This window comes from Denticeps clupeoides, chromosome 9, assembly GCF_900700375.1.
Source record: "Denticeps clupeoides chromosome 9, fDenClu1.1, whole genome shotgun sequence".
Classification (NCBI taxonomy): Eukaryota; Metazoa; Chordata; class Actinopteri; order Clupeiformes; family Denticipitidae; genus Denticeps; species Denticeps clupeoides.
This window is the reverse complement of record NC_041715.1, coordinates 8932990-8951367: the sequence shown is the minus strand read 5'-3', so window position 1 is coordinate 8951367 and position 18378 is coordinate 8932990. Positions and strand designations below refer to the sequence as shown.

Here is an 18378-nt window from a genome sequence, read left to right as displayed (position 1 = left end):
CTAACCTTTAACATGCATTGTTCCACTAGTTTCGCTGTATCCAGCAGAATTAGTTGCTCGACAAGTATACACTGCAGCGTCCAAGGTTTCTAACTCAGATATTCTCAGCAACGCAGTACTCTCTTTGAATTCAGTGTGGTATTTCATTCCTGACGTTATCTCTTTCTCTTCTTTGTACCAACATATAGTCATGGGCTGCGACCCAGAAACTCGGCAGTCCATAATGATGCTGCTTCCTACATTTCCATCAACTTTTTTAAGTTGCTTTGTAAAGGACGGTGGTACAATTCGATCTGTTCAGATGGACAGAAGATGTTAGTGAAGATGTGCCATGTAGCTATATATGTAATATATGTTTTTTAAAAAGCCGAATTATTATAAAATTGGAGCAAAACACACCTAGCACATTTACAGAGAAACTGCACTCGTCCTTGCCAACGCGATTTGCAACTTCTATTTTGTAATCAGAGCTGTCCAGTTTTTCTGCAGAAAGGATTTTTAACGTAGCCACATGGTCCTTGAGAGATATTTTATACTTCCGCCCCCCTGTGATTTCTTTTCCTTCTCTGAACCATTTTACTTTGAGATCTGGGCTTCCTGTAATAGTGCACTCCAGAGTTGCAGAGTCTCCCACAGTCACACTGATAGAAGGTGGCTTGTCAACAATCCTTGCTGGCTCTAAAATAAATTAAAGTGAGTTGAGATTTGCTGAGATGTCGTTATAGCAAATACTGGAAATTGAAAAAAAAATCAAAATATCCATCAAACCTTGGACTGATAACATGGCTTCACATTTCTGCTGGCCGGCCTCATTCTCAGCCTGGCAAACATATTTTCCACCGTTTTTTATTTGTATGTTTGCCACTGTTAAAATCGCAACATTATTTTCAAATGTGATTTTGACATTTGGATCATCATCATCCCTCAGAAGCTCGGAGTCTTTCAGCCATTTGACTGAGATTGGGGCTGAACCTTTAAGAGTTGCTTGCAATTTAACAGCACTGCCCAAAACTGCTGTTGTATTTTCAACTTTCTTTACAAATGATGGTGGTTCTATGAGAAGAAAAAAAAATCCTAAAATTGAATCTTCCTTAATATGAATGGGTTGGACAGAATAGTAAGAGTTTTACACATTAAATAAAGTTCAACTTCACCAACCTTTCAGCCTTGCACTAGTCACTGAAGAGATTTTGCCAACATCGTTTGAAACAGAACACTGGTAATCACCAACATCTGCACTGTCAAAGGACTGAATCTCTAAATAAACGATCGAATCTTTGGACACAATTAGATGCTGTTTGTCCTTGGGGATTGGCTTCTTGTTTTTTAGCCAAGTCACTTCAAATGGAGCTGTTCCAGAAATTTCGCACTCTAATTTGGCTGTGCTACCCTTTACTACTTGCACTGTTTGCAGTTCCTTAATGAAAGAAGGAGGTTCTAAAAAACAGAAATCAACACATGGTTCGTTGTTCCAATGGCATAAGTAACAAAAATGACCTTAAGAGCATGTCAAGAGCAGACACCGATCATGCACAAACCTTTCACTGTTACTAAAGAGGTGCAGCTGCCACTGCCCGCTTCATTCAGCACTTCGCATGTGTAATTTCCAGTGTCAGACACAACTAGGTCACTAATCTCTAAGGTGGCTTTGCCATCTGTGGAAGAGGTGTTGTATTTTTCAGAAGGACTCAGTGGATGGTTGTTAAGAAACCAGGTGATGTGGAGTTCAGGCGATCCTCTGAATGTACACTGCAAGCGTGCAGGTGCCCCTTGTTTCCAAAGAAGTTTGGGCTCCAGCTTTTTGACAAAGACTGGGGGCTCTGAGGGAAGGTAATAGATGTTGCAAGAAGGTACAATTTAAAAAAAGAAAAGAAAAGAAACACGAGACAAACAAACATAAAATAAACAGACAGAAGAGAAGAGAAATGTAATGCTGAAACAAAGAAATAATGTTATACAGATGCACATCCATTGGAATCAAATTTCCAGACTGACAACAATGTATGCATCCCATTGAGAGTACATTACATAGAATAAACCCATGAAAATGATACCAGTGTCTTACCTTGTACAGTTATCACTGAGATGCAATCACTGCTTCCAGCATCGTTTGCTGCAGCACATAAATACTTTCCGCTATCTTTTAGTTTGGCCTTTGGAATGTCAAGAATGGCCATTTTGTCCTCAAAAGACAGTTTACAATCCATCGTATTGTGGAGCTTTTTGCCATCTTTCATCCAGGTGATGCTCACACCAACATCTTCATTCACCTGACACTCCAGGTGCAGTGGGTTGCCCACTGCAACTGTTGTTGGCTCAAACGTCTTTAAAAATACTGGCTTACCGACAACCCTCAGTTCCATACAGCATGTTGCTGTTCCAACAGAGTTTGATGCTTTACAGAGATATGTGCCGTGATCACTTTGTTGTAGATCAGCAATTTCAAGAGTGTACTTGTTCTTTTCAGAAAAGGTTCTGAAGTGATTGTCAGGGGATATGCCAATATTATCTTTATGCCATTGAACAGTCATAGGTGTAGACCCAGAAATTATGCACTGAAATTGGGCATTCTTGCCCACAAACAATGTCATAGGATCAGGTTTTGAAACAAATTCTGGTGGGAAGACTTCTAGAAATAAAACCAGAGTTTAAAATATTGGTATCTCTTATTCTTTTTCATGACCTTGTTCGACGGAACTAGTGAAAAAGAGATTTAAGTCCACTTACCAGTCACATTGAGAACCGCAGAGCAGCTGTCACTTCCATGTTTGTTTGAGGCTTTGCAGGTGTATTCAGCACCATCAGCTCTGCTTGGATTAAGGACCTCCATTGATGATCTTGTGTTATGGCTGATGATCCTGTACTTCTCACTCTGTTTGATCTCTGTGCCAGACTTAAACCATTTGAAGGAGACATCCGGTGCGTCTTCGATCTCACATTCAAATGAAGCATTGCTGCCAACATTGACTTCCAAGGGATGGATTTTCCGCCTAAAAACAGGTGGCACTGCAATGTGCCAGGAGAGGAGATATAAATGAAAATACCCGAAAATAGCTGAAGTTTGTGAAATTAACAAATAGTAAATAAAAAGAAACAAATAGTGGGATGCCAACAAACTGTGAAAGGAAATGGTGATCATATTAGGGAAAGAAAGTACTGGACAGGTGAATAATGAAACAGTTCTTCAAAATGCATGCAAAACCATGATGTGGTGGGTGATGAACAATGGATTTCAAGAACTGAGAGAAACTCTTCAGTTTCAATGAAACAAAAAAAGAAGTGATGACTTGGAAATAATGTGGATTCATGCTTCGGTGCTTCAGCTTCAGCGAAGTGAATGACATGGTTGGTTGCAAAAGAAGAATGGATGAAAATAAGAAGGAAAAGGCTTTATGGAAGGTGTAAGACGGGGAGGAAGTGCCTCATGAGAAACCAAAAATGACTAAATAGAGTTCAATTCAAAGAATAAAAGAGTGAAGAATTAGTTATGCATGGTCATATGACACAATTCCACTTTTCCAACCTTTCGAGATAACAGACAGCCTTGACGTCGTTGAAATCTTGCCAGCTTCATTCACAGCTTCACAGACATATTGTCCTTCATGCTTCTCCTTCACAACTTTGTCAATTACTAATGTGTAAGTGTTGTGGTCTTTGGAACATTTGAACTCCTTGCCAGATTTTACCAATTTGTCATTGAAAAGCCAGTTGACATTTTTAGCTAAATCTATTGTTACAGAGAACACCGCCTTGCTTTTGTCTTCAACTGTTACATCTGTCAGATTAGTCTGAAAAACTGGGACACTTTTCACAGTTTTCTCAGTCAACACTGAAGTTGAAATAATTTCTTCTTTTAGAAACCCCTCAATTTTCTCTTTTCGAATGACGATATCTGCAGACTGTTCAACCGGCATCAGTGCCAAAGGCACGTCAGCGGAAACTCCTGCAGCACCGATATCTTTCACATGGCCCGATATGGTCACAGATCTGATTTCCTGAGCTGAAATATGTACCGACTCTTCAATCTCCATTTTTGATTTCGATGCTACCTTTGCTGTGCCCTTTTCGGGCTGTTCAACATAACTGTGCTCCTGGGCAACAGATGCTTCAAAGGAAGCTTCTGTTTTCAGAGCAGCGGACTGTGCCTTGGGAGACATGAAGTCGGAGACGTTCTCTGTTATTCTAACAGCTTCCACCACGTGTGACAGCATTTCTTTTGAAAGTGCAGTTGAAACCTGCAACCTATGAGGTCTGTCAACTTCAATCGTACCTGGCTGCTCAGACGACAGCACTTGCTGTTCTTGATAGACCATAGAGTACAAAGCAGCCTGTAGCTCACTTTTCAAATCTGCTGTCTGAGGGTACTCGCCCTCGAAAGCAATTGTTATTTCAATAGGAGAACCGGCTGATGTCACAAGGTATGTGCACACAGCATGCTTTGGCTCTTTATGAACCTTAAGCTCTGTTACTTCAACGGCACCTAGGCTCTTGACAACATCTGTCAAAAGCACCGTTTGGTCTTGAGCAATCACAGACTGAAGTGCAGTCCTTAACTGATGCCTGACGTCCAGACTGAAGGACTCCGGGACAGGAATGACAAAAGTGAGTTCTTTTGGGAGTGTCTGACTTTCTCTTGACTCAGTTGCTAACAGGACATCCTTATGCTGCTTGGTCACACTTGCAGTTGTTCTTTCTGATCTGGTGATTTGTTGAGACACTTCACCGGTCAAAACCTGTCTCTCTTCCATCATGATGGACTGTCTAACTGACTGTCCTTCGTGAATCTGGACAGCGAAATCTTGGTCCGCTGCCTCAAGCGTTGTGCTGCTTTCTGTTGAGACCGCCTTCTCTTCGATGGAAATAGACTCTGACGGTATTTTCGGCTCAATCTCCGTCTTACATGAGAATTTCTCAATCGCTCCTAAATCGTCTGTGTGCCCCTCTTCTAAGTTGCAAATGTCTGATACAGACGTGACATTTAGGATAGTCCAGTTGTCCTCCCTTTGAACTAAGGCGCGCTGACTGACTTCGGAAGAAAATGGTGTTTCTTTTGGTAGCTGCGTGGTTTCAGAAACAACGTGAAGAACACTCTGAGGCACCGGCTCTTTTTTCTGCATGGACCGAACGCCGCTTACTGAAGTGTCTAGATCTTGGCAGGAATCTGCTGTCAAGTCCCGTTTTTCCTCTGTGGTCGCAGCATGCATGCGAGCTTTTTCCTTTCTGTGCACTGCCGCCTGCTGTTCTGGCTTCTCTTGGGAAACCAGGCCCTCCTTAGACAGCCTTTGCTCCGTCTGGATTGACTGAAGGTGCAGGACCCCTGAGGGTTCTGTGCGAGGCTCGACTTTAAACGTGCTCCCTTGGGATGAAAACTGTGACGACGACTCGCAAGCGACAGCTCTTTGCTCGTCTATAGACACAGTGTTCAGGAAAGCGGGGCTCTTGCGAGCTTCAGCTTGATCCACGCGTGGCTCCTCACAAGTTATTCTGCCTTCTAAGGGCAAAAACTCCTGTTCGCTTATCACTTGCAAATGCAAGACCTGTTCATTTTCCTTTTGCACAGGCACCGACACAGCATTCTCTAAGCCTGGCAAGTCCCTCGTATGCTCAGCTTGTAGTTCTCGCTTTTCCTCTGCGGAAAGAGCCGACTTCAAGACCTGATCTCTACTCGGACAAGCTCTCTCTTCATCGGGTCTAGATAATGAAAACCCTTTCTCTTTTGAGATTACCTGCTGGACCTCGCTTACGGTTACATTTACTGGTATAGAGGTCTCAGTTTTTACTGTTGACTCCACTGCTGAATCCCGAGTGGACAAATTCACAGAATGCCCCTCAGTAATTTCCTGTTTCTCCGTCGATATGGCGGTGTATAGAATTTTAACACCTTCTTTAACTTTGTAACTTGTTTCTTCTTGGGGTTTAGGAATGACCTTTGATTCCTCTCTAACAAGTGACAATGTAGTTTCTACTTGGTGACTACTGATAAGGTGTTTGGGCTCATGAGACGCAAGAATGTTCTCTTCCTCCTTCTGGAACAAAGGTTCCGCTTTAACAATGGTAAAAGGTGTTACACTCTCAGAAATGGCCGACATTAACCTTGAGGGCTGTTCCCTTGTCACCTCCAGATCGGTCAACTCGGGGCTTTTGATGCGCTCGTAATGCTGCTCAGTAAGGCCTTGGTTTTCCTCAACAGCGGATGTGAGAGAAGCAGTGTGCAGCTGTTTGGCAGAAGTTGCCAAGGCGGGCTGTGGCTGCAATGGAGCCATGCTCACTGTCTCTTGAACCTCGTGGGACTGCAAAACTGCCGCTTGATGGGTAACCTGCTCTTTGTGTAGGGTAGCAGCGGAAACGTCCAGCTCTCGTAGCGTGTCGACCTGTTCACTAGATACATCCTTCCGGTCCTCTGTGCCAATAGTGCAAATCACCTGATGTCTGCTCGCCTCACCGGGAATGTTAACCATGTATAAACGGGACTCCGTGGCCTGCTCTGCCAGTGAAACTTTGTACCCTTTCTGTTTCTGAATAGACATTTGTTCCCTGTGCTTTGATACTGAAAATGTCTCCCGGAAGACAATAAGTTCGGCACTCGAGGATGCCTCGCCCATCGAATTGAATGCCCGACATGTGTAGAGGCCACTGTCTTGCTGACGGAGGCCCATCATAGCGATGAATCCAGTGCCGTCTGGGTTGTTCACCATGATAAAATGTTCACTTGTCTGTATTTGGGAACTACCCTTAAACCACTGAATCTGTGGAGGCGGTGCACCGGTCACAATATACTGAAATTTTGCCTCTCCACCTTCTGCACACTGCACAGATTCAATTTGTTTTGTAAAGCGGGGAGGATGGCCTGATACTTTGAACATTTGTTCAACCCACCTCTCCGCTTGCGTTAAATCACTTACGCTCACTTTCAAAACCGAGGTACAGACAGACTGTCCAAATTTGTTACTCGCGATGCACGAGTATTCTCCTTCATTGGCTTTTGTCACATTAGATATAATTAATGTGTATTCATCATGCTCTTCAACAAATCTGTAAACTGAAGAGGAATGAATAATTTGACCATTATGAAACCAGACAACTTCCGGCTTAGGAAAAGCATAAATTGTGACCGTCAAGCGAGCTGTTTCACCAGCGGTAACAGCAACTGGTGAAAGCTGGCTAAGAAACACTGGCTTTTCTTTATTCCTTTCTAGTTTACTAGAGAAAACTTTTGGTTCTGGCTTGAGTTCAAATGTTTTAGACTTTTCAGGTAACTGAAGGGTGGAGCTGTATAGTTCTTCTTCTTCTTCTTCTTTGGTTGTCACTCTCATGCTAGAAAGTTCTGTGAAAAATTGGTGAATGGTGAAAAATTTACTACATTTGGCAGAAGAAAGAAGACTTACATAAAACTGTGCACAGTACACAAGACACAACAACTCAATAACCAAGACAATGAGTTGCTTTTGTTACTTAATTTATTAATAATCATTATTTTAGACCCAGATGTACAACCATACATTTCAAGTCCAAAATAACACATTCTATTACGGCAGCATTTTATACAAAAAATTCCAGAGAACGTGACAGTAATATTGTCTTCTGCTACTTAAACTGCGAAGGCATTTAATGGAACTCAGCTGAACTTCAATGGAGCAACAATCATTTCTTTTAGATATATACTCTATGCTTTAAGGCAGGTCTATTTGCCAGCAAACCATCTTTTTAATAAATTAGCCATCAATAAACATTCTTTATATCAAGTAGACCCAAATTATGTTCTAATATTTGTACAAACATTTTTAGGTTATACAAATTGGTTACTTACACGACAAAAGTATTTGACATTCAGATATTTGCCTATTTCTAAACTGAAGGCACCCAATGCTTCATCACATTAAGTACTGTCTGTGTTATAGATCAGTTACTGTTATCTATTCTTGTGGCTCAATCAAAAATATTTTTTTATGAAATTACTCAGTAAAGTAATACACTGCATGCTACATTTACAAGGCTCAGTGATATGTTGTAAATATTAAATAAAAATCTCCCTGTTTTTAAATGGTTATGTATCATTAAGTTTCCAACCCACTGTCAAAACATCAGCAGCATACATAATGACTATATATAATAACGATTAATTATTTAATGATCAACTGATCGATTTTTTAGCCTAATTTTAAACATTTAAGAAATGTTAATACCTAAACTAATAACAACTAATAGCAGCAATTTTTCCATGTCCATTTAAGATTCATATGGACTCTTAAATATGCTATTTTTATTTGTTAAAGTAAACTATACACAGTATTTTACAAATTTATTACATAATGTAGTATGCAAATACCACTCTAAATGCTTAAATTAAAATGCTTTAGGTACCACAAAGCCAAACAAAAAATGCTATTAAAAGACTTTCAATAAAGCAGTTGTTTCTGCGTATCCTGCTTTGTTTGTGATAATGCATTTAAACTCGCCTGCATCGCTCTGAGTTGCATTAGTAATGAGCAAATTGAAATGGCCTGTTGCTTTCTCCTGGATGATGTATCTAGGATTTGTAACTTTGGAGCCATCTTTGAACCATTCTGCAGTAGGGTTCGGTTTACCACTAACTAAACACTGAAGCATCACTGGTGTTCCGACAGCTGAAGTAACGTTTTGCAGGGGGACAATGCATTTTGGTGGTGTTTCCGTGACCTGAAAGTGAAAACTACAGGCACTTGTAGACTTAGCTTTGAATTCAATCTTATCTTCCTTTGATGGTTCAGCAAAAACATCAAAGTTGATGCTGACATATTTCTCTCCTTGCTCACTCATCTCATTGTCGGTCATAGCGACAAGCCTCACAGCCTTTTGCGACTCATCAGCTTCTTGAGGAAATTCAAATTCAAGTTCTATTTCTGACGTTTGTTCGCCATCAAATGAGGTATTTCCAACAACTAAATCAAACTTTTGTGGCTGGATTTTTGCACTGCCAAGGGATACAGCGGTCAGTTCCCTTCCCCTCGTTTTTCCTGTGAACGTCTGAGGATTTAAAACAAGTAGAGAAGCCCGGCAAAGGGTTTCCCCGACTACATTAATAGCTCTGCAGGTATATATTCCGCTGTCCTGAGTAGTGACCTTGAGGACTTTCAAGAAATGGTTGTCACCATCTGATGATTGAATGTACTTTTTCTTGTCATGAGAAATCTTCATATTACCTTTGAACCATGAGACAATTGGTGAGGGAATTCCCATCAAAGAACATTCAAACATAACGGATGTGTTCTCTGGGGTCTCCACATCACAGATTGGATTTATGAAGCGTGGTGGCATTTCGGTAACTTCAAAAGCTATTTTCAAATCATCGCTTTCTTGGGTCAAGAAATCCATTGATCCTTCCTCATACATGCTAGGAAGAACATCTAGAGAAATGATCATACTTTTGTTATCTGCAGTATATTCTGGGATAGTGACAATTTTCACTTGCTTCTCAAACTCCTTAACCTCGTACTCATCTAGCTCTACTTCAAGCAATATCTCCTGTGGTGATGGGGATCTTGAGGAATCGTCATCCTTGTCAACATCAAACTCGATGATGTGCTGATGAGTCACAGCAGGAGGTGCTGGCATGAGTCTGGCCTCCTGGGATAAGACAACAACTAAAGCAACACTTTTTGCCTCACCAACATAATTAACTGCTTCACAGATATATTCTCCTTGATCGGCTTTTGTGACATTTTGAATTTCTAGGCTGATGTTGTCACCATCTCTATCCATTTTGAGCCTTTCATCAGCTAAAAGTTGATTTTTATTTCTGAACCATTTAACATCTGGAGAGGGCAATCCAAAAACCTCTGCATGAAATAGTAATGTTTCCGTTTCATAAACTCTTCTTTTAATAAGAGGTTTAAGAAAGGCTGGTGGTATGCCTTGAACTTTTTCTGGAAGGGCTCCTAAACCAAGAGAACCATGCCCCTCAGGCAGAATATTTGACTCGTCTATTGTAAACACCGGAGGAGTTGTCTCTATGCCCTCGTCATCAGATCTCAAATATTTAGAGGAAAACATTCTGTCACTGGAATCTGATGGAGGTCTTTTGATTTCCAAAGGTGAAAATGGATACTGAGGTGGAGTCATGAACCCTCCGGTTGTGTCAGAAGGAGTGTGGAAAGATTCAGGTGATTTGGGAAGCTGAGAGATTTCAGTGGAGGAAGCTGGTGTGAAGAAGCGATCAACTTCTGCCATTTCCTCACTAAAGGTACTTCCTATTTCTATTGACATTTCAGATTCCGGTGACATTGGCCTTGCCCACTCGGGTGGGGGATTATAATAGTCATAGACAGCACTAAAAGTCACCTCCTCCTCTTCCAGACTGCTCACACCTGAAGCACCGAATCTTGCAATCTTCTTTGCCATACCACCCTTCGTTAAAGAGCTTTGTGACTGTTGTGTGCCCCCTGAGATACTCCTATCATCTGCCTGTGTTTCAGCCTTTTGACCAGTTGCCTTGAGAACATCGGAAGATTTACTCAATACCCCACCCCCTGTTCTAGCCTGTTTCGACTTCTCCTGCATTCTTACAGTATCCTCTAGAGTACCAGACTGATGAATGAAAGGTTCTACGTCTGAGGGTTGTACTGCTTTCTTCTCAAAATCATTTTCCGGGATAGCTTTTATATCAGAACAAGTTGGCTTTTCATGGGAAACTTGGGAAGCTTGACCATCCACGGCAGGTTGTGAAAAAGCTCCTTTTTCAGACACTTCCTGTGTCTCAGCCTTGAATTCCCCAGAAATGTCAACTCTTTGACGAAAACCACTGGCAAGGGCACTCTCTTTATATTCCCTTGAAATTTGACCCGGTAGCATCGGTTGGGGCCGCACAAGCTGAGGTGACTGCTGAACTTCTGTCACATTTGATAGTGAAACAAAATGATGTTCATCACTGATTATTCCAAATGCCAGTGGTTCTTCAGAAGTAGCATATGCTGGTACCATTGTCTCTGTTGGGGGTATAATGGTTGGGGGGGAAGACGTGTCCATAGATTCAGTACTGGGTTCAATATCATATTCTTTGTGACTGCTTCTTTTTGGCTTTCTTGGAATCTCAGTCCTAAAACTCTCTGTGATATCTTTCTCAAACTGCTCAGGATAAAGGGCAACCTCGGGGATATCTTCTGCGGGGAAATCCAGTTCTGAAAACTGAGCAGGCTCTTCTGAAGTTGCCAAGTATTCTGCTGGTGACTCAAATGCCTTCTTTAACTTAGATACTTTAACATCTGAAGCAGATGATTGCAATCCACAGCCTGTTAACCCAGTGGCATCTGTGGCGAGTACTTGTTTTGTTGCCGGCACTTTTGGTCGAATGCTTTGAACAATATTAGAGCTTCCTGTGTCTTGCAATTTTGGCATCTGAGTGGAATCGGTTTCAGGACTAACAGTCAGAGGCTCATTACTGACACCTTCTGTGGCTGCAACATAAGTGTCCGTGATTTCTCCAGTTGGGGAGAGTTTAGACGAAGTGACATTCGGTTCATAAACACCTTGTTCTTTATCCATACCTGAGTTCATTGCATCTTTTGCCGCTACTATGGCCTTTGTCTGAGCAAAATCTGTTAAATATGGAAACGACCCACAGATCTCTGGCTGTGCTCTCACTTTTGCTGCATCAAGAGGGGAATATGGCAACTCTGAAGAAACTGCCGCATCAAATGATATGTCAGCCACGCTTTCAACTTGTCCAAGCTTGTTGCTGGCGCAACACTTGTACGTCCCACTATCAAAGTAAGAAAAATCCTCAATGTAAAGCCTGTATACGGCTTCCTGCTTTTCAAATGTGTACTTCCCAACGCTAGTGCCCAATGGCACGTCATCATGAAACCATGTGGCAGTAGGACATGGTTCACCTTTTATCAAGCACTCAAGTACAGCAGTCTGACCTTCTGAGCAGCTGATGTTCTCTAATTCTCTTAGTACATGGGGGGCTTCACCCACATCGTCAAAAGAAAACGTGAATTTGTGCTTCATAGTCTGCGAAGAACTTTCATCGGCCGAAGACTCTGAGGCCTTTGCAATTGTTTCAAATTCATCTTTGGTTTCGTCACTCATCTCTGGCAGTGGTGTCGGTGCAGTAATCCTAATTTCCACTGGAGAAGCGGAAGCATGAGTTGATGAATCGGAGGTTCGTGGAATATGAACGACAGCCTGAGGGACCTGCAGTGTGAATTTGTCATTCGGATTGGTTTTTGGAACCATGTATGACTCAAGTTCTTCTTCCAGCATGTGCTGCTCATCCAGTTGTGAAACAGCCGTTACTTTGACATCCTGTGGGATATTTGCCCAAGTAGTTTGATCATCGTCAAATACTGTGAGTGTGCAAGAACAAGTAGATTTTCCAACTTTATTTGCTATGACACAATAAAAGGTGCCCTGATGGTCACTTGTGGGATAGTACAAAGTTAGCACTGACTCTTTTACTTTAGTGTGAATATGATAATCAGGGTCTCTAATAATTGGTTGATCGTCTTTAAACCAAGCAACTGTTGGCTGTGGATTTCCCTGGAAACTGCACTTAAATTCAGTAATTTGACCTTTTCTCACCTTTAACGACTTCAACTGCTTTATAAAGACAGGCTTAGAGTGGTTTTCCAAATCACCCTTCTCCTTAGCTAGTGGTGATGCTTGAATTGTGTCTTCCTCCTTTAAACTAGTTTCACATACAAGCTGCTTCTCCTCCAGTAAGGTCTGCCTCTTTCTTTTTATGACATCGTCCCCTTCATATTTCAAAGGCAGAGTCTTTTCTTCAACTGTCAGGTCAGCTGTCTCTCCACGAGAAGCCTGGGAACCTGATGCTTCTCTTGCCCTTCTCGAAATTGTATGTGCTTTAGAATAAGGATCTTCCTCCATCGTTTTCACTAAGGTTTGTGCTGGTTCCCAATTTGATTCTAGTTCAGCTGTTTCTTCTTGTTCAGAGAGAATATCCTGTTGCCATTTTAGTATGCGCTGAGCAAGGGCTTCTTCTTCACTTACAAAGTACTCGCTTCCCGCTTGCAACTTTTCACTTTCCTCCTGACACACTTCTCTCTGCTTGATTTTCACTGGTGACCCTCCTTGGTGATCACCACGGTCTGAATCTCTGGGGAAGCTTTGCTCTGAGGTCTTTAAAGCGGCGGTGCTTCGCACAGCTAGCATCTCCTGGTCTGCAGTTGATTCCTGAGCAGTCTGGCCTGCATCGCCAAGTGAACCGGCTTTCTCGGTCATGTACGGTGAGCATTCGTCACCAACCCAAACAGGTTCTAATCCAGCAGCTGCCTCTTGCTCAGTAAGGACATCTTGTTGCCATTTCATGATTCGTTGAGCTAGGGCCTCTTCTTCACTCACAAAAGGTTGGCTCTCATTCTTCAATTCGTTGATGTTTTCCTTGGATAAATGTAACTCACCTCTGGTCAAATGTTCACTCTGGCGTTTTTCTTTGAAAGAGGATCTTGACGTCTTTTTTAAAGACGACTCTTCAACTTCAGTCTTTCTGGCCTTTACCGCTCCTTTATCAGAAAGATAAAGGCCCACAGATTTCTTCGTTTGAATACTTTTCTCTTGAGACCAGTCAAGCTGATCAGCTTGTTCAGGCTGATCTTTCTGTGTATCCTGTTGCCAAGTCCTCATCCCAACAGTATGGCATTCGTCTTCAAGCTCTGTACCTTTGCTCTCCACCTTTTCACAATAAATATTCTCTTTCGAAGTACTTTTGACATGCATTTGATGCCTAGACTGTTTCTCATCCCTCTGTGGAACAGTTTCAGTGAGAAACTTTGCCTTCATCGATGCTGCAGGCTCTTCAAATTCTTCACAAGTTTTCATTTCTCTGGTAGCAACGCTTTGCTTTGCTGATTCTCCTAATTCAAGCCATTCCAAAACATAAGGCTCTTTTTCTTTTATTTTTTCTTCCTCGCTCCACTGCTCTAAACTCTCTTGATCTTTACTCACCAAAATATCAAACTCCACATCCTTCTGCAGATTTTCGTGCAAGACGGCTCCTTTATCTCTGAGTGGCACGTTGTCTGCTCCAGGTTCCTCTCCTCTAACCTCCTCTGCTTGAAGCTCTCCTCTCATTAACTGGATTGCCCTTGATCTAGATTGAGGCTCAAAGGAATGTCTTTGACGGGGCTGCACCGATTCCAAAACTTGCGGGCCAAGGCCAGTAATTCTTTCCAATCTGTTCTGAAATTCAGCTGAATATTTACCTGGACCACTGTCTCCCTGACTGCTGGGGCGTACAGAGTGCTGCAACTCAGGAAACGTGGCCGGTTTGCCCCTGTGTCTCTCGATATAGTCCGCGTAGCTGGGCTCACTTGCAACGGACTCCAGGTCGAACTCTGATGAAGACATAGTTGAAATAGAGAGCCTCTTCTTTTTCTTAACCGCTTTTTGTAAAAGGTTTAGTTTGGCTTTAACTTCCCCATGAAGGCTGTCGGTATCACTAAATCTGTCACTGTATCGGTCACTACAGCGGTCACTGAATTTGTCACTGAACCGGTCACTCAATCTATCATGCCCCATGAACCTGTCACAGTATATGTCACTGTAGCGATCGTTAAACCTTTCAGGTCGCTCAAACATAGGGGGTGGCGAGCGGGCCCTTTCAGATGCGGTTTCAAGTGCCTGGTTCTCTGGTACCTTTGATGGAGACGAGGTTCTGAAGTACACACTGCGGAACAGGAGATTTTGGGATCTTATCATACCCTTTTGAGACATTTTATCAAACGGAGACCCCACACATCGCAGGTCTACTCGAAATTTTCTGTCTTTCCTTTGTTCCACCAAAGAATCCAAACTTGCATGCGTTTTTGCTGACCGCCTAACAAAGCTCAAATAATTAGCGTCCTGCTCTTCCCTTAAAGATACTAGAAGGGATGCAGTGGACTCAGCAGACCCCTCTGTATTTATAGCCATTACTTTATAACTGCCTGAATCTTTTTCTTTTATGCTGTCTATTATTAAACTCGTCATGTGTGTGTGCATGCGACTCTCCGTATTTATTTTACGCCGGTGCTCCTTTTGAATTTGCCTGTTGTTGTGAAACCACAAAATAGTTGGTGCTGGAAAAGCCACCAACTTACATCGAAAAGATGCCGGCTCACCCTCCAAAACAGACTGGAATTTTAGCTTTTTGGTAAAAGATGGCTTGATATTTTCAGTCCATGAAGCTATGGATGACGTCCTACTAGAACACCTATTTGCTGATACAAGACCATGACCTAAACATTCTTCAGTGTCTGAAAAAGCATCACGTAGCGGCCTTCTGTTTTCCATGTATTCGGTTCCTTCATTAAAAAACAATTCTGAAAAAGAAGGGAAAACATGTTCAATACATTGCCTGCCGACTTCAAAATGAAATTAAATATATTTAAAATTGAATATTAATAAATATTAAACATGCAACAAGTCACAAAGCCATAAAAAACAAATTCACTCACCATATTTGTTCGAATAAACGCAAGACGTGATTCTTTATTAAAGATTCTGACACGAAAATTGCTTGAGGTTTTGTTCCTTCTTCTGTGGACATTTCTTCGAAGCATAAATTTCTTAAAAAGCAAGTACTTCCAAATAAAACTGATCTGTATAGAAAATAAACTCCCCTTCAAGATGTACAGTGTCTATACTAAAATATTCCTTACCTGACTTGCAGAAAGATGAATAAACGCCCTTTCTAATCCTTTGGATGCAGGTTATTACAGATACTTCAGCTTCCAATGTATAGTCAAAGCAGCTCTAGATTTGTATGAGAAGGCGTTTATTCGAACTAATATAGTTTATGGGTATAACCATGTTATTTAAAAAGCAAACAACATTAATCACATACCGCTATCTGCAAGCCAGTCTAAGAAATATTTGCAGGAAGGAGTTCCAGATGCAAGAAATATAATAAGCAATTAAAAGATGTGGCTATTTCCATATCTTTTAAGAACTAATTTCCTGTCCTCTGGAAACTTAAAAAAAATCCTGCACCTTTGTATTTATCCAAGTAAATAGGAAATATTTCTCATGCTTTAAGAAAAAAATAAAGATGCAAAATCCCATTGTGCAATAACTGCTGAAAAGCAAGCATTTAACAGTCAAATTGCTTGCTGTGTAGAAACATCAACAATTCCAAACATACAGTTATAACCAATAAAGTGTCATTTTTTTTGCCTATCCGATGACCCAATTGCTTAGCATGCAGCACATATAGTCAGTTGTCATGATAATATAATAACATCCTACACATCCTCTGGAGAAAAAATTGAAAAGAGAAAATTTTGTTTGTCTTACCTTTAAGTTCCTCTTCGACCTTCACTTCCATCTTTTCTCGCACTGCAATAGGAAAAAAAATCTATCAATTACGTTCCACACGTGCATGTAAGCTCTGAGAACACTTTGCAATGTGACAAATGAAAGAGTGAAAGATCTGAATGGCTTTTCAAAGAACATGCATTCGCCAACCTGGCACTAAGAGTTTGGTGCTGCATAAAGCATCTCCGGCCTTGTTATTTATCTTGCAGGTGTAAATGCCCTCTTTTCCGGGACCAAAGTTGTGTACGTGTAACCTGCACACTCCTCCATCTCGTTCAAGGTCACACGAAGGGACCTCCTCAATAACAATGCCATTGTGCAGCCATGTGACATCCGTAGAGGGAGTACGGATGTCCACAACACATGACAGTGACACGCTCTCCCCCGGTTTGCCGTACACTGTGTGGGATAACTTCTCAATGAATCTAGGACAGGTGTCATTGTCCATTTTTTCACCGGATACCAAGTCAGTGGAAGAATCATGTGCCTCCATATGCAAAGTTTCTCTTGACTCAGGGGTAGAATAGTCCTCAGCATGGACATATTTAAGAGAAACTTTAGAACTCTCATCTGTTTTTGGATCTTTACCAATTAACCATGACATATCTTCTGTGTCAGGTTCATCTTCAGGGACAAGAATAAAGAATAAAGTAAAGAAATTGGTGAAATCAATATGACTAATATTAGTGATGGTAATGATGAGGATGAAGTATTGATTGCATCTATGACTAATACATTTTGGACCAATATCCACCTTCCACCAGAAGATTCGCACGCACACTTTTCTTTCCTCGGCTATTCATCACAAGGCAGCAAATCTCTCCGCAATCTTCTGGCTGGACATTCCGTATAGTAAGTGAGAGAATCCCTTCAGTTTGTGCCAGCTTTATTCTTTCGGTATTTACAAGTCTGATGCCGTTATGGTACCACACAGCTCCGGTGAAAGACTGTTCCTCAAACGCACATGTGAACTGAGCCATCTTGCTGGTTTTCACGTTAAGATCACTCAGGTTCTTCATTAAAATAGGACCAGGAGGTATTGCGTCAGACTTCTGCTGCAGAATGTCTCCTGACCTTTCATATGCAGTTTCTGCTGAGGAAGTCTTTGATGGGATTTCTTTTGAACGCATGTCCACATGATGAACACCTGGAGCCAAGGGGGCGATCTTATTTAACGTGGAAGCTGAATTCCCAGACATTCGATCTCCTTTGAACTCTTCAGGTTCTGTAACAGATATGGAGCTAGACACCGCTGAAATATCTAAAGCTGCTGAAGATGAATACACACTCGTTTTCACCTCCGATGCCCTATAAGAGGGTGAGGCAGGCTCAGCAGTTATAGTTGGGAAAGTGTCTTTAGCTTCGATTGTTAAACTTTTGTCATAAATATCAGAAGAGGGGATTTTTTGATGAATCTCTCTCTTTATAACTGGTGTAGAGATCTGTATAGTAGACTGCTTAGAAGGCGGATGGGGGTCATCTTTTAGAAATGTTCGTTTAAGGTGCATTTCAGAGCCCACTTGCTCACCAGACGGAAGGCCTGTCAAGGTCTTTTTAATGTTTTCTGGTTTCTGAACCTGAGGAGCTTTCAGGGATGATGTGCTGATCGCTTTGCTTTCAAAAACCTTTGTTCTCTCAGGCACATCATCGTTTAACTGTTCCATCTGAATTTCTGCAACTTGTGAAAAAGAATCGAGTGAAGTCTTAGAAAGATTAACATCGAGTCGTGGTAAAGTAGGTTTCTGTTGGACATTTAAACTTCTCAGGGATGAAGTTTTTTCTCCTTCTGAAAAGTGGCTACTGCCCGGTAAGCTTAGCTTTGATAGAACTTCTTCTGGGAAATTTGGAGTATCTACTGAAGTGTCTGGTCCCATAAGATACTTAAAAGTGGCTTTCTCGTGTTGTACAGGTTTTGAAAAATGTTTTTCTCCTTGACCTCCAGTCATACCACCACAGGACCTCTCAAAAGTACTTATTGGTTGTTCAACCTTTCTTGTGTCCTTAGTTATAAAGGAAGACGTTTCCAAAGCAGTGGCACTGGGTTGAAACATATGAGCACTCTGTACAACCTCCATTTGTTGGGTATCG

At 41.7% G+C, this 18378-nt stretch overlaps 1 protein-coding gene across 1 annotated transcript in view; it reads right to left on the bottom strand.

Moving 5' to 3' along the window:
• ttn.2 (titin, tandem duplicate 2) overlaps window positions 1-18378 on the bottom strand; it is a 151736-nt gene that overhangs the window by 117848 nt on the left and 15510 nt on the right. Inside the window, exons 36-44 of the mRNA XM_028991330.1 lie at window positions 16270-16311; window positions 3524-7324; window positions 2728-3006; window positions 2066-2629; window positions 1539-1820; window positions 1159-1437; window positions 769-1053; window positions 400-678; window positions 6-293 (exon numbers count right to left, since the gene is read on the bottom strand). Of these exons, the coding sequence (XP_028847163.1) occupies window positions 6-293; window positions 400-678; window positions 769-1053; window positions 1159-1437; window positions 1539-1820; window positions 2066-2629; window positions 2728-3006; window positions 3524-7324; window positions 16270-16311 (6099 nt within the window). The remainder of the gene's footprint in view (window positions 1-5; window positions 294-399; window positions 679-768; window positions 1054-1158; window positions 1438-1538; window positions 1821-2065; window positions 2630-2727; window positions 3007-3523; window positions 7325-16269; window positions 16312-18378) is intronic.